This window comes from Sceloporus occidentalis, unplaced genomic scaffold (assembly GCF_023333645.1).
Source record: "Sceloporus occidentalis isolate IW3139 unplaced genomic scaffold, rSceOcc1.0.p SCAF_16, whole genome shotgun sequence".
Lineage (NCBI taxonomy): Eukaryota > Metazoa > Chordata > Lepidosauria > Squamata > Phrynosomatidae > Sceloporus > Sceloporus occidentalis.
In genome coordinates, this window is record NW_028316996.1 from 4,594 (window position 1) to 27,548 (window position 22,955).

General features: G+C 39.3%; 1 protein-coding gene across 1 annotated transcript; it reads right to left on the bottom strand.

Moving 5' to 3' along the window:
- Positions 1–2,735: 2,735 nt before the first annotated feature.
- Positions 2,736–22,487, bottom strand: LOC149302906 (serine/threonine-protein kinase TAO3-like). Its single transcript, XM_089481695.1, has 12 exons — positions 22,362–22,487; positions 21,579–21,650; positions 21,388–21,489; positions 20,812–20,857; positions 18,452–18,548; positions 16,480–16,593; positions 15,828–15,919; positions 14,977–15,070; positions 14,261–14,342; positions 9,126–9,293; positions 6,803–7,009; positions 2,736–3,038 (listed from the first exon to the last, which is right to left on the bottom strand). Exons 1-12 carry the CDS (start codon positions 22,479–22,481, stop codon positions 2,736–2,738), a joined length of 1,497 nt encoding a protein of 498 aa, XP_089337821.1. The 5' UTR covers positions 22,482–22,487.
- Between the last annotated feature and the right edge of the window lie 468 nt (positions 22,488–22,955).

The following is a 22,955-nucleotide window of genomic DNA, read 5'->3' on the forward strand; positions in this document are numbered from 1 at the left end:
AGGAAAGAAGCATATCACCAAAGTGTCAAAGGACAGAAAGGTTATATATACTGCTTTGTAAGTGTGTGGACTACAGTACCAATACATTGTGCATACACAGGTATGCACTGAATTAAACATCCTGACCAAGCGTCACACTCAAACACCAAGAATTCATCCATACATGGATACAATGCTGAACCCTGCCGGCGCTTACATGTGCTCGGAGCGCCAAAAAGATTACAATAACTGCTACATCTGTGTTGACTTCCAGTAGCGGGATGCACCCATGAACCCATTATTAATACTGTAAAGAGGTGCTCATAGAACATTGTGCATTAAATACTTTTCCCAATTAAAAATTTCAAGTTATTTTACTTGGAGGGGGAATGGCAAAACATGAATAAAGAGGTATGAGCAAAGAGGAGACCATTCTGATTAGCTGGGGCCAAACTCAAGCTGTCATTGAAATTGTTGAAGGAGATCCAAAGACTACAGAAGGTTTGCCGATAATAGAATAATTCTACACTAGTCACTGATTTTTTTCCTTGTGTCAGAGTGAAATATTTAAGACTAGGAGAAAAAAGGGACCGATTACTGGATAGAAATGGGAAACTAGCAGACAAAAATAAAAACCAACCTTGGGTATCACACAAATGATGCCTTCTTCTCACCACAAATGTATCCATGGCTACCACTAACAGGCTGTGAGGCTTTACAAAGCGATAATTAGTACAGCATGTTGATGCCCAGAATTCCACAGCCAACAGGTTACATCATGGTATGAAGTAATTAAGGTGTGCAAAAGCCCAGGAGGTCAAGAGAGATTAAAAGATAGGGAAAGTGCAAAGGGCCTACAGATACCACCGAGATGGAGGAAATAATTACGATGGTGCTGTAGTGTGTGTTTTGTGAAAAAAATACAGCTTTGGTTAGGTGAACACATCCGACATGCATACATAAAACAACTGGCCAACATACATTTCCAAAGATAAAGAGCTTATGGTATCATTAATTAATGAAGTGGCCCACAGTTCATTTGGATAAGTTTAAGAGCCTCGTACAACACACTCTAAATACAAATGGAGACCAAAGGCCACATTAAGAGAAGTCAATTATCTACATTTCAAAGTGTCCTGATGACAAGGCATATTACAAAAGCTTTACCCGTGACAATATCAATATCACACGTCAAGAAAAAAGAATATAAATAAGCAAGAATAGAAGAGAAGTGGCAAGCCTACTCAGAACACAGAATTGGCCATGTTCAATTAGATATTCGACTGGCAGGAGAAGGTCACTCATGTTTACCAATGTCTAAAGTTCCAAGACACAGGGGAAATACTTAGATTTGGCACAACACTTTTTTGTCTTGACGGGGGGGGGGGCATTAATGTTCCCATTGTACACAAAAACATGTGTACAACTAAACATAGATATTGTTTAAATCTTGTGGGTGCTGCCTCAACTCATTTTAATCTTTGATACATATGTATATATATATATATATATATATATATATATATATTTATTTTTACATGAGTAAGCATTTTACTTTGAGGAGAACAAAAACTATGCTGCCACTTTTTATTACACATCAATAAACATCTGGAAAGGGTCAAGGGTACTACACACTTCAATGTGAAATTCTGGGGATTACAAAACAAAAATGTATGTATATTACCAGCAACTAAAAGGGACTACTTTTTTGCAGGCCATGATGTCAGAAGATGCTAATTGTAAATCATCAGCACTGCAAATGCTTGACCGTATTGAACAGCACATACAAACAATTAAGATGTGTAATATTGTGTGCCACTAGCACATTCCAATCTGTGGAATAACCAGAATCGATATTCAAATACGAGATCTGAATATCCTTGTGCCACCCAGCATCACTGGATGTCGACAGAATCTGGCTAAGCCTCTTGATGCCATAATAGAAGCACTGATTATCTCAACGAGACAGATTTTTCTAACTAGTTTTTGATGAATGTAGGATGCGAAATAAAGGATTACCCCCCCCCGAAAAAAATATATTTTTTATACATATAACAAATGGGAGGGAAGGGAGCCGGTGAAGGGGTGTGACACATGCCCCCTTTTTTTTTTTTCTTTGCAAGGACACCCAGTTAGCTTGGAGGGAAAATCTGGAGGATTCGGAAAACGATTCCTTTATGAATATGCACGTTGTATTTTTGCAAACACCACTGACCTCGCAAATAAGATATGGCACAGCCTGTAACAGCAGCAAGGAGAAAGCCATTATCCCGTGTCATCACAACACATACATGTATGTCTTCATATACCTTCAATATGCTAGACATACACCACCCCTAACCAGTCAGGGAGGGTCAACCAATGCAAAACTCAACACCCATCATTAAGAAGCCGTAGATACACACAGATGAAAAGGTATAACAGAGGGCACTGATACACACAGGTGATATAAAAAAAAACACACAAAGAGATCCATCTTCCCCGAGATGTCTCCCTGCCCAGCTTCCATTTAATATTGCAGTATGCTCACAAATCAACCATTCCCTGAATACCTCTATGTCAGATTGCACACAGGGGCATGCATAAAAAAAAAATAAAAAATAAAAAAAATACAATATCAGGGGATTTTTGTATTCCATGCACAGGGCTAGAATTCCTCCTTTGCAAGCCCTGGTTGCTATGCCAACAAACATTAAAACATGAACGACAGATAGGGGACGGGGGAGGGTAACCAAGAGATGCAAATCTCCTTTTTTTTATGGAGGGAGGGGTGATGGGGTTGAGGGTGCCAGGATGAGGTGAGGGGAAGGTGCAGCAGCAAGAAGAGGTGGGGGGTGGGGTGAGGGGAGGAATGGGTGAAAGGATGGAAGAAGGAGAAGAAGAAAAAAAGGGGGAGAAAAAAAGGCATAAAGACGTTTGCTTACCAAAGATGCTGATTTGATTGTAGCGAATCGCTCGCGGGTCCGGTAATGAAGTGCCTGACTTTGCACTGACTGGGTAGGCCGCAGCTCAGGCCTGGGATCCCTGTGGTCCGCCTCATCCCTTATGAATGCATGATCCTGCAGGAAGGGGTGAAAAGCAGGAGAAAGAAGTGGCGTGTAGCCCCGGCTGCCTCTCTCTCAGCCCTCCATCCGCGCCAGCACGGCTGTATGAGATGCATAGTTTAACGTGATTCCCCCCTCCCTCCCCCCTGCTCGTCTCTCCCGCTGTCTCACTCCCCTTTTCTCCGTTTTTCCCCCAGATTTTCTTTTAACGCGTGGAAAAAAAAAATGTATATTAAAAAAAAAGCGTTAAAAAAAAAAAACCAAAAAAACCCCCCAATAATGTATTGTATGGTCCAGGCGGGTTCAGTCCCTGCAGCTCCCACCGGGCGTCGGGGAGGAGAAGCAGAAGCAGCCCATTGCAGCTGGAGCTTGGCGGGGTCAGCTGATCCTTTAAAGAGATGCTTGTGTGGGTCCAGGCAGCTTCCCTACCTCCACAATCCCATCCAGCCGGAGGAGGAGGAGGAAGAAGAAGAGGAGGAGGGGATGGGGAGGGAATCTATGTAGATATATTTATTTATATCCCACACGTACACACACACACACACACACACACACACACACACACTAAATAACCCAATTGCTACACAGAAATCAGGCCGGCTGCAGCTACACGCACAAACACACACACGAGCCTGGCAGCCAGCAATGGCAAAACACCTGCTGGATTAAAAAAATATATTGCACCCATTTATGGAACTCTCTGGGTTTCTTCCTCCCCCTTTTCCCGATATAGCATCCAGAGAATAAAAAAAAATGAAGAAAAAAAAGCCCCTCTGGTCCATTCAGCTGAATGCTTCCCTCCTTTTTTTTCTCCTTCCTCTTTGCAGAGCCGGGTGGCTCCTGGCCACCCCTCCACCCCTTCTTCCTTTTGTCTCTTTTTGATGCTATATTTTTGGGGGTTTGGTTTTGCAGTCTCCTCCCCTCGTCGAGCTGCTGCCTTTTTTTTGGGGTGGCTATAGGTCTGATGCACAGGGCCGGCCCATGTCCGTGCAGACTAGCTGCAGGTGTAGCGGATGCCGTGGCCGCCGCCGCTGCGCCTCGGTTCCAGCAGATGCTGAGCGATCGCTACTCCAGACCCTGCTCAGTTCTAGCACATTCCAGCCCCGCTAACGAGGGCTCAGTACATTTTCTTTTTAAAGAGACAGTGCGAGCACCGAATATTTTACACACATATGGATATAAAAATTATATAAAGTACACATATTGCTGCCATATTGCTGGGAGAACCCTCCTCCCAGTTTGATACATTTAATACCTTGGATTAAAGATTAGGGTGACATTCTTCATGTCTTGACAGATCAATGATGATGCTTCCTAAGGAGAGCCCAAGGATTCTGGGAATGATATCCAAAAGGCCAATGTCTGATACTCCTCCTTACCACACAACACAGCAACAGAACTACCATCTTGGGTCTCTGGTGCCTGTATCTGGGATTCTAGAACCTAAGGTTTCTTGTATGCTCAGCAGGTGCACATACTGACAAACGTGAGCTTTTGTGGCAAGGGTGAGGTCTGTAGAGAATGCAAGTAAAAGGTAAAAGTATACACAGGGTAGGCTTAATGGCATCGGCATGAACGTATAATGCTCTACCATAAATTCATTTTGGAGAACATGGACCTTTTGGAGGCTTTTATTTTCTATGTATCTCAGGTGATGCAATATCCTGTCTAAGATAAAGTCTATTGAGCGTGTCCTGGAGATTACTAGTATACAGTCATCTTTGCCTTGGGGCCAATAACGGCCCAGTCTTTGTTTTCACAAGGCAACTTCCCCTTACTTTGGTGTGCATATACTCATTCACCCCAAAAATACAATTACCAATACATGGGGATCCCCAGTGCCCCTAACTTTCAGGGTTGAATTGACATATATTGGGTCACACAACCTGGAACCAGACTCTTTCATATTCTATTACCAATACCAAGGAACCCCACTAGGTAAATTTCTCATTGGTATATGCCTACTTGAATAGAGGCAAAGTATATATATTATATTTATATATATAATTTTTTACACCCCAAGGCCCCACCCCATGTGATAGATTTCTTGAGGACTTGGTTGCCACGCAATCTTTATAATGGTCTATTAAAGGGTAAATAGTTGGAGGTAACTATGGGCTAGTGCATTTAAAAATGTCTCGATTATGTTGGAGGTTCAACATAGATAAATGCAAAGTTATGCATTATGGCAAAGAACAACAACAATGCAACCTATACTATGAATGGAATATCCCTGGGGAAAACTACCAATGAGAAGGACTTAAGAATAACCGTAGACTTGGCAACAGTGCGCAATGCCAGCAAGCAGCTGTGAGGGCCAATACGGTTTTGGCATGCATAAAAAGAGGTATCTATTCACGGAAGGAGGATATGATCTTGCCTCAAGACCTCACCTTGAATATGCGGTACAATTCTGGGCTCTGGTCCTTTTTAAGGACATCATGGAACTAGAAAAAGTCCAAATGAGGGCTACAAAATTAATAAGGGGATTGGATGATAATAGTTATGGAGAGACTAAAAACAATAAAAAAAAAATAAAAATATATATATACACCAGAAAAACGGCATCTTAGAGGGGATATGATAACATTATATAAATATATGCAGGGCCAATATAAAGAGCTCTTCAGTGACCTGTTCATTAACAGAAATGTACAAAGAATAAGAGGTCACCCTCCAAGACTGGAAGAGCGGACATTTCATAGACAAAGGAAGGGATTCTTTACAGTAAGGACAATAAAGGTGTGGAATTCACTGCCAAGGGAGGTGGTGTTATCCAATACATTAGATACCTTCAAAAGGGGTCTGGATATGTTTTTAGAAAGACATGACATACAGGGCTATAAATAGAATTAATATTTTAGAGCTTCTTGTTTCAGGAGACATCTGATTGCCTTTTGGAGTCAAGAATTTCCCCCCCTAAAGACAGGATTCGAAGTAGCTTAATTAGGGTTTTGTTTTCCTTCTTTTGGATCGTTTTTTTCAACTTTATGTACTATGTAATTTTATGTGGGTATATTAAGAATCGCACACAACATATTATATAATCGTAGACTACAGTATGTTAATCACACTGCTGAAGTTCATCTCCACACAATAAATACAAACAGTATTGAAAGCATTTGGTTCTTAAAACAAGCATCAGTAGGTGCTTCCAATGCCTCGTCAAATCTTAAATTGGTGAATGTATGGAATTTCACTTTCAACTGGGTTCATCCTAGTCTTGTGTATACTTTTCCTTTAATACTCACAACATTTAACAAAAAATACCAATATTATTAACCATTTTACCCAAGATAGAATAATTACTGTCAAAGTACACCCCCAGACATATGCAAATATAAAATACCCACTGAAATTCATTTTCCGTGCACTCCCGGAGTAGTTTATTGAAAACACACATATATATGCATTCAGGACAGTCTTTAATAATGATAAAGGGCCCTGCACACATCCATCCAGTGTGACCATTCTGCAGTTAGTGAGTCACAGTAACTCCTCCATCACACAGTGTACAGCCATCGTGCATACACAGGGGGAGTATTACAATGTAGGTGTTGAAGGGGACAAGTGGGCTCCTAAGGTAAGCCTGAGCCCAAGGCCTTGTCCTGTGTTTATATAGACACCCCTGCATGCATTTTTATTGGAGTCCATTGAGAATGTACTTTAATGTGCCAGTTCTTTACACTGGCATGTGTTTGTACACCACTTGTTGCAATATGCTTTTACTCCCATCGCCCATTTTACACACACACACACACACACACACAAAAACTTACCTTTTTAGGAACAAGGGAAGATGTTGAATCATAGCTGTAGCTGTATCCTTGCATCATGATGAGGTCAGGACTCCCATCATCAATGACCTCTTGCATGCTGTTCACACTGCTGCTCTGGCTACCTGTACTGACAGACATACTTGGGATGGAATGGTTGCTGCCAAGACTGTCCATTTTCCTGGTAAGACTGGTTCCATGCTCGCTGTCCTATAGGATATAATTTGTTACTTGCTGCACATATATACATATATCTTGTCTTATTTCCCCATAGTAGAGCAAACAAAGGGGTAGTTTTTTTTTTTTTTTCCCCCAAGAAATAAAACACATTTGTTAAAGTTGCATATAATGGAAACTTAACCAAATAAACATTCACAGGATTGCCTCTCTGCTCAGCACCAAGATAAAGAATTAAACCACATGATTTGATGGCAGATATGAACCATTTAGCCCATCTAGTGTGCCCACTTCTCTAAACACTCAGACCTTAACCAGTCCTTGGTCGTGTCTTAGATTCGGGATAATTATTCTCATGCATGTTTAAATCCCATGTATTAGCTTCTGCTGGGGGCCATTCCATTTCTCCATCACCTTTTTAGAAACTTCCTTCTGTTACATCTAACCTCTGACCCTCTAGTCTTAGATTATGATCTCTTATTCTAACATTTCTTCCCCTTTTAAATAAACATCCCTCCTGAACTTGTGTTTAAAACTTGTGTTTCAAACCTCATTTTAGTAGCACTTCTCTGAACGCTCTCCAGTATGTCAATATCCTTGTGGAAATCGGGTCCCCAATAGTCAATATTCTAGGTCAGTGTTCCTCAACCCTCTCCTCAAGGCACACCCAACAGTCCAGGGTTTAGGTATTATTCAGTTGTGTCTAAGGTGTTTAAGGTGTTGCAAATTTGAAAAAACAATTAGACACACCTAAATAATACCTAAACCCTGGATTGTTAGGTGTACCTTGTGATTGAGGAGCACTGCTCTAGGCGAGCTCTGACCATTGACCTGTAAAGTAGCAGAACCTTCTCCCTCTTCCTGCTACTAATGCCTCTTGCTATACAACCCAGCACCCTGCTTGCTTTTTCTGACACTTTATTGCATTCCCTGCTAATGTACTTTACTGGTGAAAAGCCAAATGGCAAACAATTTATGTCTACCTTGTCGCAGCCCTTTTGTAATATCACCAATAAATAATGTATGAGTCCCAGTACTGATCCGTGATGAAGACCTTCCTCTGAATATACACTAGACTAGAGCAAATGGACAGAAAATGTTTAGGTCTATGATAAAGGGCTAGATGTAGCATGAAACGCATCAGGCTTTGTGTGCCGATACACAATAAATTAATTTTAATTCTATGCCTTCACAGAGACCTTCCTACTTCCTGTGCTTTGTTCTTTGCAGATTAGGGTGAGACTTTGTAGTGTGTCCCGGTTAGAGACGTGAATGCTTGTTTGTCAGGGTTCCGGAAGTTTCCATTAAGTTCCCAACTATAGACAGAGTCTTTCCCTGCTACCCTTTTTGCAAAGTGGTACTAAGAGTGTCAACTTCCAATCTTCTGAAAATACTCCTGTCAAAAGCAACTGATTAAATAAGTCTGCTTACAGCATTACCAGAACACTCCAAAGCCCCTTTAATAACTTTAGGTGTATACCATTGGGTTTGTCGGTTTTTACTTTGGAGAACTTAACTAGAACATTTTCCTCTGTAAACACATGCTTTACATATGTCCATTTTCTGCTCACCTTCCCCTGTAAAATCTGATCAGAAGTATTTAATTAGTAGCAGATGGCTAGATATGTATCCTGATTTATATCACTACCTTTAGCCCCCCAGCTTTTTTACAGGCACAATGTGTGCTCCACATGTTATTATGCCGCCTGCGCACACGTGGTATATTCACCGACAGCATGGTGAGTGGTAAGTGTGTGTGTAAACTTCCTACTCTTATCAATGGCAGTGCTTTTCTCCCACTGATTGGCTACTTTAAGCAGCTGATTAGCGGAACCTAAATGTACTCATGAAGTAGGTGTTTCGCTGTAGATCCGGAGGGTCAAGTTAATATGTTCTCTTGCAGGTTGAAGAACGCACAAAAGTACTTGAATATGCATTCTTTGTGGGGTTGGCTTCCTGGGACACTAAGATACCTCTAAAATCAGTTAATCTGTCTTTCAGTAAGAAGGGTTCCCTTCAAGACACTCTCTTGCATTTGTGGAAAGACATTGAGGTCCCCTGCTCAGTCAATACATTCATTTTGCCATGGGGCAAGGCCTATTTGATCGTGTCAGTCAACCTTAACTAGACTTATGCAATAATCCCTTACCTCATCGTCTTCTTGAGATTCATTTAAGGGTCCATTTCGGGACTCTTGGAAAAGTATTTTTTTCATTTTCCTATATTGTAAATTGTCCAGCTCTCTTACAGCATCTTTTGTTCTCTGGATTAGGTCTATGAGTACACGTGATGGGCGCTCTCTTCGCACAAACTCATGCTGGAATTCAAGGACAAAAAGAAAAATGTTATGGAGAAGAATAAAAAGGGAAATGTGGGAATATTCACTAAATTAGGAGTTGGGGTTATTTTGGTTTCAAATCACTAAATTAGTTACAATGCATACTTAAAAATCAGGGACATTCATTTATCACCTAGACAGCTCAACTATGCATTATTCAGGGCCAGCCGATCCCTTTGTACAGGAGCAACTTTCCGGGTATGGTGCTTTGTAATGTATTATGAATTTTGGAAGTTAAAATTAGATCAATATTGGCATTATTTATATTTAATGTTACACTATATACTTGTTCTAAGAAAAACACACAAACCAAAAACACAAATTATACATTTCCTCACTTTTGGACACATTTCAATTGTGTTTTTTATTGGGAAGATGTTTAGATACACATTTTTATAAAAAATAATTTATAAAACAATATATGCCAATAGCCTGAATACCAAAATGTATCTACATTTTTTCCACACACTATATAAGCAAAAGAATGTGGACACCTGCCCCCCCCCTTTTTTGATGCTACAAGGTTTTGGAATGTGGGAACTTACGACACAAGAGCACTGGTAAGGTCAGGCAATTACATTGGACGAAAAAGCCTGGCTTGCAATCTCCATTCCAGTTTATCCCAAAGGTGTTCAGTGGGGTTGAGGTCAGGGCTCTGTGCGGCCACCTCTGTTCCTCCACACTCTAACCATGTCTTTATGGACCTTGCTTTGTACACTGGGGCACAGTCATGCTGGGACAGCAAAGGGCCTTCCCTAAACTGGTGCCACAAAGTTGGAAGCATGAAATTACCTAAAGTGTCTTTGTATGCTATACCATTTACATTACACTTCACTGGAACTAAGGAACTAAACACAGCCCCAGACCATTATACGTCCTCCACCAAACTGTACAACAGGAACCATGCATTTAGGTAGGTAGCGTACTCCTGCCATCCACCAAATCCAGATTTGTCCATCAGACTCCCAGCTCACAGTACTTGTGCTGATGGCGCTTCTAGAAGCAGTTTGGAACTCTGTAGCGATTGCTGCTACACGCAACACATTTATAAGCACTCAGCAACCCTGCTCTTTGTTTGTGCATGGGCTACTGCTCTGTGGTCAGCCTTTACTCCTAGACGCTTCCACTTCACAATAATATCACTTACAGTGGAGTGGGTCAGATCTAACAGGGCAGAAGTTTCACAAACTCACTTGTAGGAAAAGGTGGCATCCTATAACTGTGCCATGTTTAAAGTCACTAAGTTCTTCAGTACCACTCATTCTACTGCCAATGTTTGTCTATGGAGTTGGCTGCCTATGTGCTAGATTTTATATACAAGTTAGCAATGGGTGTGGCTGAAACAAAAACTTAATTTGTCCATATGCTTTTGGTGATGTAGTGTATATCGAAAAGCAATAACACAAACTTGAAATCCTCCCAGTTTCTGTGCAATCAGATAAGCATTTCAGAGAGATATGCCTCTCAGTTGTTTAAAGCTTATTTGTCAGGAGTGTCATGTCTCTGCCTATGCGAATGCACAAGTTTACACACGTTTACTACCTCTCATCCTTGTGCCTTGGCTCGGCGTATTAAAGTAAGCAGTGGTCCATCATGTATTTGCTCTGTAGCCAAGGTGACAGGAACAGCAGAGAGGGGATAAGTGGCTGTCCTGAGAGTTTCTCTTAGAAAGACTACACAGAACATTGGTATGCTGGGGCTAAAGATGGAAACACTGACAAAAGTGTGTTATACCAATTGTTAGTAGGACACTTCCACCACACTGGCCATTTCCTGCACTTAGAAAGTACTATTCGTCAGAATCTCACCATACATGAGAGCATGTTATTGGGTAGCTTTATGAAAGGGCAGTTATGTCCCCAGTTTCTGGGTTCAGTAAAGTAAACAAAATGTGCATGAAATGTCAAAAAATATATATAACAATCTAAAAATGTTTTTCATACAGGCGTATGCAAAGTTACAAGTAAACAGACACTTGGTTGACAAATACTTACGTAGGCTAGATGTGAACACAGATTTAGAAGGTTTTAACATTTTCAATCACATTGGTTTGGCACGAAGGCAGAACTTATCATTCTCTCTATACTTTTAAGAACTAATTCATGCTCAATAGCATCCTGGCGTAAGCGCTACTAAAATTTGTAAAAAACAGTTGGCATCTCATCATCAAAACTGAAATCTCTGTCATGATCATTTTGCAGCACAAATGAGGGAGAGCTTTCTTTGTAAGATCTTCCAGGGACAAGAAATAAGTTGACTTATGGTAAAGCAACGGTTTATTTCTTAGGCAGGAGACACTTATGCCTTTTCCAATCAACTGAAAAGGATTAATTTGTATCCATACTTTCCCAAATTTAGAAAAATAACAGTTAGAAGGCTCATACATACTTACATACTACACACCCACTAGCTAAACTTTCTTGGCAAGTTAAGTGCCGCTACTTGACAGATTTCAGCAAAACAGTGTCAGCTTCCAAATGTTTCCTGAGGGTAGGCAGTAAATCAAGGGTCCATATTTATCTCAAAAATCATTATTATTATTAATAATAATATCCACACATAAAGGTATACTAGAACAGGATCATCTTAACCAGTCAACATGTGCATTTAGTACATGTGCAGTACCACATGTGAGCAAGAATTTCAGGACACCAAACCATTTGAACTACAGTCTCTATGGGTTCCATACAGTAAGCCTGCCCAGGAACTACATGGTCAAGAGAAAATGCACAAAGCCAAATCTATCACCATAAGCTAGCTTGAGAGTCCCTATTTTGTGAAGAAGTTCACTGGAGTGTAAGGGTCAATGCTACAGAGGGTGCCTCACTTTTTTGTCATCTGCAAGCTGAAAGTACCAAGGTCCAAAGTGCCATGTACATGGTTCAAGCAACAACCTCCCAGGCTGTTGACTGCTCTTCAACTTCACACATGGCATTTTGCACTTTATTATTCAGTGATAAACAAGCGTAATTTATTAATTCAGTTTAAATATGCCTGGGACAAATCCTGGAACTGCACTGCAGCCATCTAGGGACTATGTTGTTTCTATGTTCCTCACAATGCAAACACCTACTACCACCACCAGCTCATTTTATATAATTCTTTACTGAGAAGGGACATAAAACATAGAATCAGCTGGACCCCTTTCCATATGTGTAAAATATTTTTTTTTCCAAATGAACAGCGCACAATAGTTGCATTCAATGCTGACATGCATTTCGCATGAAGATAAAACTATAATGAACCTTCACATTTACTAGACAGCAAAGGGATTTCCAGGCACATGAATCAACTACCCAGAAATATTTAAACCTATGAGCCTGTTAATGGATTATCCGTGTGTGCAGCATGGGTAACCAAAGAACAAAGTAGGAGCTCAGAAGAAGACGTGTTTCACAGCACATACACAAAGGGAATCATGCCAAAATCTTTTTAAACCACAGTTTCACACACACGCTAATTTGTATATTTGTTATTTGATTTTAGCTGTTAATATTTCATCTATTACTCTTTTAAGAGTATATGATAGTACTGTATCTTCTCCATGAGCTTTTTTTTTTATTTAGAAAAAGTTACATTGTAAAAGTTTACATTTTGGCAATTGCCCAGATTAATGCACAGATACATTTATTGAAAAGGTGCTGTTCCATTGCAAGATCTGATTTTATTCTTTCTATACACACACACCTCTAAGAAACTCTTACATGTGTATGGCAACAACCTTTCATGGTCTGCTTTTTTGTCACATAAGCATTAAAAGTCCATGGAAAATATGATTAGACAGACACACACTTTTAAATAAATACTTTTGGGAAGGATAAGAGTGCATAGGAATTTAGCTGTAATAGGAATGTCGTTTTAACACTATATTTGAGTTAAATACAGCAGGGTGTGTGGAGCATTATCTTCGAAGTGCATGTTCATGATTGCATTTTACTAAAATGTAGAACCTAATATTGGTACAAAGAGTATCACAGCCAAGGCTCTCAATTTTCACACAAGTTTGAACTCCAAGTTTAGAGCTATATTCCCCCTAATACCTAAGCATTCAAATGTTCTCCCAGTATTAGATTGCCTCACCGAGATGGGGAGAAAAGGCTTGCGAGCCGATGGTGGCCAGGAGATGCAGCGTGCCAACTGGCTCTAATGCCTCTTTCTACAGTCCTCCTGTTCAATCCTAAAGGATCCTCAGGGGGATATGTACATCAGATACAACGGCTACTGTGATTCACATTCTATGAAGAGATCTCAGATATCCTGGATGCCTACAAACACTCTACACTTTCTTCTATGGTATCATCTTAAAGACTCATTTTCCTTATTAGGAGACAAAACATTCAGATACATGCCTAACAATGTATCTTGCAGAGATAGGTTTTCTAGTAAACCAAGAATAACATTTATCTGGCTTATGCTTATACCACATAAAGAAGTTATTCTCAAAAACCAGGAGTTCTAAACTTAGAAACTAGGGTTACTTAGAAAGACCCATTCTGGTACAAAGTTTGTAAATTGGTTTTATCACCACAGCAACCAATGGAATACTTCACGGAGCAAAAAAGTTACATTATTCTGCCTGTAGCGCTTCAATGCCACCATACATTGGAGCTTTGTGTATATAGTAACTGAAGGTAACACTGTACTGTAGATGCACTGGGTAATTGGACATATTATCTGGCACAGGCAGCCTAGACAGGACTACTTGATATCCTACATGGACTAGTAGTCTTCCAAATAGCACCTTATTGTTTAAATTCTTTAAACATCAAGTTTCCACAAGGGATGGTCATACCGTCGCCCCTAAAATACATTTTAATTTAAGTCACAGATTTTGTTCTTGGCTGCATGAAGCAGCAAATCTAGGAGTACATTAAAGTATTACTTGCCCTGAAAAAGAAACTGGTTTATTAGAAAGCTTTGTCAAGAGAAATTAGAATCATATTTACCCGCAATAATTCTGCCGACGTTGGTCGTTCCTGAGGTATTTTTTGCAAGCAGTAGTCAACAAAACCCCTGAATGGATCTGTCCTGTTGATTAAGACATAATAGGTTAAATTGTAGGGTTTTTTTTTGTTCTGCCTTGTTTGGGAGTAACTTTATGAAACAACAAGGTCAAAGTGAGCGAAGAATAACACGAGTACTGCGACAACTGAATAAAAACATGCTAGTGCAAAATTGTACAGACTTACAACATTTATTTTCACAATACCATTCAAACTATAAAAAAGTTATTAAAATTTTGCAATTTGTTTGCTACTAAAATAAAACTTATTCCATGCCAATAGATCACAATAAATGCACTAACCAAGTACGGATTTACACGTGCATTTCTAAAGTGACGGACAATCAAAAATTAAGGGAACAGCCGGGAAAAAAAATACGATTTTTCCAGACATTTTAAACAAATAGGCGCTATATCTGTACACAGAATTCTCCCTGCATCTGGCATAGACAATTTCCAGCTCCCATTGGCAGCGGTCAAACGTCTTCGGCTAGTAATGGCATCAAAGAATGTACTACTGAAGACAGTGACGCTTCAAATAAATACCAACATCCAAGGATAATGTAACGATAAAAGGTGAGTTGCTGCCATTTTGTATACAGTTTGGCGTCAATATTAACAATTAACAGTATTTGATGTGGTCGATCACATTTTGCTTACCATTCACTGGACTGTAGTGTTGGAGACTCATTCTGGGCTATGTGATATAAGGCACTCATTGCATTCATGTTAAATAAGGGAGGCTTCCTTTCAGCTGCGTGGGAGACATTTATGTGAGATGAGTTAGGCACATGTAGTAACAGTAAGGTGTTGCTGATAAAATTAAGAGCTCTTTAGTGTCGTCATACAACCTAATCCAATTATTTTAATCTCTTAGGTCATTCGAGGGATGACATTCCATGAAAGCTGTCATTATGCCAGGCACCAAAAAATAAAATCAGGAACTCTACCAAGTATATCCTTATTAATGGTAAATAACCAAGCTTATTTTCTGTTCCTCCACTGTAAAATATGGGTATGCTAGACATAGTATTGCATCTAAAGCACATTTGTAGAACCATCCTAAAAAAAAAAAAAAAAAAATACCCTAATCATCCATGAGTTTTAGCAGGTATCCAATAAAAATTTGAATCAGGCTTCTACGTAGATGCCCAGTTACTGTCAAAAGCTGCACCGCTGAGTAAACCTTTAACTTTGGATTCCTTGGAAGAGAATATACTACCATATTTAAAGAAAATGCATCTATCACGCCAATCAGGATGATTATATATATATATATATATATATATATATATATATATATATATATATATATATATATATATATTTATTATATTTTTTCTTTGAAAAGTCTATCACATTGACTTCAGAGCATCTTATCTGGATCTCCTCTACAGATCTGGTAAGAAAAGGAAATCAATGAGGACCATTCATAAAATAGGAAAATCTACAAAAGTAAGCCTACCAAAAAGAAAAAAAAAAGGAAAAATAACTTATGCATTACAACTTACCTAACTCAATACATGTAATACCAAGGGACCAAATATCCACTTTCCCTTCATACTGCCCCTCGTCCATGGCTAGGATAACTTCTGGGGCCATCCTGGTGAAAAGGAACATGCAGTGATGTGATACTAATTTTATTTTATTTGGAAAATGTTTTACCATGAAGAATACATTGAGATTTTTCTCATCTTAAAGTGTTAGCATGCCACCCAAATATCATTCCAACAGCCCGAATCTCACTATAACTAATCTTGTGTCCCTGCCCCCTATGATAATGCATACAAATGCAGACCTTCTGTGCGTAACTTACAATCCAAGACACAGGTCTTTGGATAATAGAAGTAGGAACCTAAATAGACTATAACACAAATAGACGTCACTAAAGCAGCTGTCCATAAAAGCATTTAGAGAACTTTATATGGGGAATGTGGCGCTGGGGGGCGGGGGATGCGAATCAATCAAAAGGCTCATAACCAAGGTCTGGGGTGGACCATCCACCAGCAATTGCAGCACAGACATGGTAACATTTTCAGGGTCACATAATCACAAAAACACACACGTTAAGAGTGTCTATAAGACATGAGTGTAGAGAAAGCTTATGCCACAGCGACAGGTATGCCATGCAAGCTTTTATAAAAAGTACAGAAATCAATATACCAGTAAGGAGTTCCAACGAAGGAATTGGCGGGCGACGCTATTGAGGCAGATCCAAAATCTGCAAGTTTGACCTGACCTGGCTCAGTAAGCAAAATATTTCCAGCTTTAACGTCCCTAAAATAAAAGAAAGGAGAAAATTACGCATAGAGATTTTTTAAGCTAATGACACACAACGTTTTAAAGACAGCTGAAATATGTACATAGTTTTGGCAAAATGTTTGATTTAAGATATAAGATGAACCAATAGTCTAATGAGTATTCCAAGAAGATCAATATAAAAGAAGAACTTCCACTAGAGGGGGTTGTAGTCATACCTACTGTATAGCTATCAAGTTACTTAGACTTATATGTAGTGTTTAAGGCTCTCAGATGCCATCACGACAACAGAAACATCAAAGCGTCCATGCTTCGTATAAATATTTTTAACGGATTAAAACGGCTCATGTTATCCAGATGTTAACAGTCAACATCATTTAGTCACTTCATCCATTGAAGGTTTCAGCTCTCGTGCTGCAGTAGAGATCTAAGCATTGTCAATTTGATATATTTTACCTACAGCTGGAGGGGGGCGGATAAATAGTAACATCTTGAGTAATAGTATTCAGGCCGCGGTCTTGTCTTAGATTCAGGATAACGGTATGCCTACTGCGTGTATATTTTAATTCCCTCACTGTATTAGCCTCTACTACCTCTGATGGGAGGCTGTTCCATTTATCCAACAGCTTCTCGGAGTAATCAGTATTTCATCCTGCCTTATTCCGTGACAGAAATGTTGTTGTAAACAGTTGAACAATGTTGAAGAAAATCCTACAACTTTACTCCCTAATCAAGTCCAAGACTGCAAGAAAGACGTGCCTGAACTTAAAATAATGATAATGTCCAACTCATTTTTATATCCGCCTCCAATGAAATCTGAACGTTCCATGCCTGTTCTTCACATGAAGCATTAGAGGACAAGTTATCTTGTGATAGGTTGGTGGCATTTTTTAAAGATTTTAATGATAAAATAGTGATAAGAGAGTCCGAAGATGGAAGAATGTTTTTCAGTGATGTGTTAAAAGACCAAGTCAGGCATGCATAAGTAGAATTTGCAGGTCAAGTGTAAGCACCTCAAGATACAGCCCCTTACAGCCAAAGGGCATCCTAGCCCACAGACTATCCTCTTGTACCAAAAAACATGTGTCACAGAAAATCAAAACTGACACACACGGTGAACAGCAAAAACCAACTCTGACTTTGACGGCTGGTCTCTTCAAACACAACAACTGGAAGAAAAAATATGCCAATAGGCGGAAGAAGACACATAAAATAAAGCTAACTGTCCTCAATCGTTGGGTATAACTTCCTTAAAGATGTTGGATATGAATGCCTAATGGACGATGGTGTTCTCAAAGCATTTAAAGCTAAGAATGTAAAAACTGAGACAAAATAACTGATGACAGAAACCAAGACAATGTAATACAGGCGTGGAGAAATCAGAGTTCTAGTGCAGAATAGACCCAAAACAGTGATTCGTTTTTGTGAGATTCCAACCACAGAAGAGGAACCCTGTCTCTAGCTACTCCCAATTTTCCCCCCAAATATTCATATTTCTTAGTTGATAGTAGTTGGGCATACCTGGGAACTTCTGGGCTCCGGCTACCCGGAGCCTTCCCTTGTGGGACGCGGCCAGGACTGCCGCTGGCGTTGGTGGGTGGTCCCGCTGGCGGCGGCAAAAAACACCACCAATTAAAGGCAAAACAGGCGGGAAGCGGGGCGTGTCAAGACCCTGCCCCCGCGACCTGGAGGATTCGGGTCTTGACCCGGAGATACAGCCCTCACCTGGCAATCTCCGGGTCAAACCAAAAGAGTTCCCAGGTATGTGGTTGGGTAGCAACATTCTTAACACACCTGTGTAAAGGTTTTCTCTATACATAGGCAATGGCTGCAGTGGAAAAGAATTGCTATGATAGTACGTAAAGAATGTATTTACCTGTGAATCATATTGTGGGAATGCAGATAGGCCAGCCCCTGCAAGGCACCATGGGTAACGGCAGCTATCTCTACTTCCTGAAGTGGTTTTTTGTGAACTGTGCAGAAAAGCAAAAAAAATATTACTATATATCTATGGATATAAGCAATGTATGAATAAATTAACAAAAAAAAAAAAACGTATTTAATTCAACCAGCATTTTAAAACTACTAATGTTTACAGTGTTCTGATGCATATATCACCCCCTCATGCAGATATGGAGTGGCCAGGACTACTACAAAAACATAGAATTGCATATAAGAACCATTCTGCCCATCAAAATCCTAACTTAACTTGGTCCTTGGTCTTGTCTTATACCTTATCCACGGCCCTCTCAATAACGTAAAACTTCTGTATTATCGGTGGCCCTCTGCGATGAATAGTGTAGTAAGGGAGTAGAAATCAAAACTCTCCCTCAAGTGAAAAATCCTCAATTGTGGAGATATTTAATTTAAAAGCCAACCACACGGATTTGTCGATGTCTCAAGAGTGGCAGAGCCACTAATCCATTGGCCTGAACCAGCCAACAACAATCAGCAACTTAATGGGGAAGAAAGATAAATACAAATCCTGAAACAAGGAAGTGAAGGGATATCTTCCCATAGTATACACATGAGGTGGCTTTTTAACAGGTATGGCTTATTTTTATCTGGAAACACAATTATTTAGGCTTACATTATTAACATAAGTGTAAAATGTGGGGTTTGGGGAAACCGGCAGATCTGTTTTAAGTAACCAGCTGGACATCCATTGTGTGGGATCACACAATGCCGCTGCAGAGGACCACGTTCAGTACAGACTAAATGACATCGGGGTCTTCAAATGTAACTACTAATACATTGCATCTAGAAGGATTTGGCTAGAATTGTGGTCGATCGCTCTCTTTACTGCTCGAGATCTAGACTTATAGTAGGTATCTGCTTGATCACAGAAAAATCTGCTCTCAAACTCACTTTTGCTTATCAATACTCTAGTCCAATATTTGTGCTAAAACACCATGTAATATGTGTTTATTCAATTTGACAGTTAAATGACACCAACTGTTAGCCTTGTGGCTTCAGGCTCGTGTCCCATTCATATGCCATGAAATAGTATTTAAAGAATTAATAAATATTCCCCTAGTGTGATGATACAAATCTTATAATTTTATGCTGGGTGCCATTTTGCAAAGTTACCAACGGCCAATCCACACAACAACAATTGCATTAACAAAAAATAAATACACAAAACGGGAAAAAGTAATTTGCAATGTCACACAGATCTTCAAAAGACCTTCGTGGCATCTATGAAACAAACCTATAATTTGTGCCGAAGCTACAGGCATAAATTACATGCTCGGAAAGGTCCATGTTCTCATACAGAGCATTTTACTTCTACTGCAGCTAAAGACTGCTAATAAAAATGCCCACTTTAATTATGCCTAAAAACAGGGAAAATTGACAATAAGCGACCACACCATTGTTACCTTAAAATGGGGTACTTTGCCAACGAGACAAACAAGTTACTTGATCAGTAAATCTTTCTGTTGCATTTGCTATTAAGAAGTACAGACTCATGAAAGAGTATTCACTACACTGAACTATAACAATTCATCTTACCAACTTCATCAGACATTATGAAGGGCTGTCCCAAAAGAGGTTATCCGAAAGCAAACCCAAGTGGGCCCTGCATAATGCATAGTTTATTTTCTCTCAGCAACTGAACTATGTATAGACCCTTCAGCAAAGGAATTGGCCAGGTACGCCCTTTATAAACTACGCAAACCTTTTTGGAAAAGTTGCACGGATTCCAAATGTTAAATTCTTGACTGGATAATCAAATGAATAACCCTGTATCAAAAGGAGTGTTTTATTTAAAGGATGGGTGATGCTCCACCATAACCTCTTTTGGAGCATTCTGTAAAAATAAACGCCAGGAAATTAATATCTCGGATGTTTCCCAAGGCATCTAGGTATACACTGGCTCACATGAGGTTAGGCCAAGGTACACTAGGGGGCGCTCATGTGTTCCATTCGGTAGAAATCCAAAATAATAATAGAAAAAACAAAGAAAATATATAGTGTAGATGTATAGTTAGGTATAATCTGCCCTACGTGTCACATGAGGTTTCCAGCAGGTCAGAGAATCCCACTACAGAACTGGTGCCAAAAGCAGCTAGAAGGGGCAATATACTGCAGCACTGGAGCTGCACCATTCTACAAAGATTACAGTCCTTCTCTAAGGTTAACAAATTACAACAACGCAATACTTACATTAATGTTTACATTGTATGTGGTTGCATTTTAAAAACCCATCATAGACTTACATAATAAATATCTTACCCTCTAGCAAATCTGAAGCAGACCCCAGGCAGTATTCCATGACCAGCTGCAAAAAGTAAAAAAAACAAAAAAAATTTGTAGGAAAACAAATGTACCAAGGGCAGTACAATGCTTATATTGGTCACAAACAGCGGTCTAACAAAAAGTTTACCAAGGACAGTGTATCTCAAGCAAGAAGTGAGAAGAGAATAGTACATCAGATTGTTTTATCACAGGAAAACAGGGGATTGCTTCACAGCAGAGGGAGAGTACTGAAAATAAGACCGACACTCTACTCCATATATTTTTTAAACATTTACAAGGCAATGATCGCAAAAACAACTCCATCTGATATACAGCTTTCAATACAGTTTTAGTTAATCAGGGGAACTAAAGTGTCTTTTAGGTTGCATGGCATTGAATCCCAAGAGTGCAGTTTCTCAGGACATCACGACTTCTCTTCCAGCAGTAAAAGGAGTCAACGACAGGGAGAAGATATATACTACCTTCCAACGATCATAGTTCCTGTCGTTTGGGTCTCTGGTACTATTCCGTGGGCTGCGGGATGACATAATCCTGCTCAGGGATTGTACTCACCCATGCTGTATGTTCTTTCAAATAGCATCCTTTGTAATCGATGATATTGGGGTGTTTCAGCTGTTTTAGAAACTTTACTTCCTTGATTATATCCTGCCATTTCTGTATGAAAAGAAAAATAAAAACAGCCTGCTGTATCGCCATAAATAAAATCTAGTTCTGCATAACATTCAAAGAGCAAAGTAGCGTACCTCATTCATCTGCTTCCCGCTGTAGGACATTTTCTTAATGGCCACCACTTCACTGGTCCCAACATTAGTAGCCTACATATTAAAGACAGTGACAGATTTAAATAAAAGGATAATTAGTCAGATGAAGATCTATATATTGACATTTATTTTACAATTAAGGATGAAAGGGGTTTCAACATTTTTGTCTTTGTGCAACTATACTTTCTCGCTCTCTCGTTGAGTGTACCCACACAAACCATATATTGTTACAATTAAGAGTTTCTTCTGAAACTATTCTCATCCATATAATATTATTTAGTGTGAAGAAAAACATTACAAAAAAGTGGGCAAAGAAAGAAAAATTCCATAGTTTTATCCATTATAGTGTTGCTAAGGAAGAAAATAACATTCTCAAATTATTTCACATACATAGATATGTCATGTTTTAGGATGATATGGGGTCTACGTATGCAAAACCCAGGTTTTTAAACTTGGAATCTTTACAGATCAATTGTCCAGACCTGGATCTTATTTAAGGCAGTATGATGTTTCAATTTAACAACCCCCACCCCTCGCCCAAACAAAATATAATTTCTTTTTAAAAAAATAGACAACCATGGATATTTTTTCCAGGATGTTTTATGCAGTTTTCACACAAATATCCGTTATTTCCATGTTTTTACGTATGCGAGCAGGAAAAGAAAATTAATTATATATTGTATGTACTGCAAGAGTTAGGATTGAGGATCATCCCATTTTAGAAACTGCAATATTTTTTGTTTCAAAAAAGTAACAGGTTCTTACAAAATAAACTGCACCAAAGCTTCCATGTCCAATTTCATGTAGATCCACAAATACTTTCTCTGGATCATCATTACAGAACAGATCTGCTAGGTCGGGGTCCTTTTGCAGCCCCTTGCGCATTTTGGAAGGTACTGTAACTTCATTCATCCTTTAAATCTCCGGTTGAGTTCACGCCACATGGAATGTATATCTGGATTTAAGACCAGCACCTAGAGAAGCAAAGTGCACACGTCAGAATAATTCAAACATGTTAGACTGCGGAAAAGTATCTTAAAAGCTAGACTGCTGAAACAGGGAACAAATTTTTGGAGCGTAAAACTTATGATTGGATAATGCAAGACGTAGCGAGGGGAAAAAAAATTTAAAGCCATTAACTCCCAACACCATCCAACTATTGTATGTTCTTAAAAAACATTATCTACTTTGCAGCTCTCCGGAGTGAGTGTTCGGGATCCAAAAACATACAGAGCAAAGATTCTTACAACCATGTCCTTAACTAGCCTCATCAGGCAGCATTTTAAGAATATGCATAATCTAGGACAATGAAAATAATCAACTCATTCAGCCAATTAGACTAATACACCATTATTCATT

Bases quoted from the DNA above. Each gene is read 5' to 3' on its own strand.
- LOC149302906 (XM_089481695.1), bottom strand. From the start codon at position 22,481: ATGCGCAAGGGGCTGCAAAAGGACCCCGACCTAGCAGATCTGTTCTGT. The intron at 18,549-20,811 runs GTAAGATATTTA...TTTTCTGCACAG, and splicing joins TGCTTCAGATTTGCTAGAGG to TTCACAAAAAACCACTTCAG. The intron at 14,343-14,976 runs GTAAGCAAAATG...CTTAATCAACAG, and splicing joins ACACTACAGTCCAGTGAATG to GACAGATCCATTCAGGGGTT.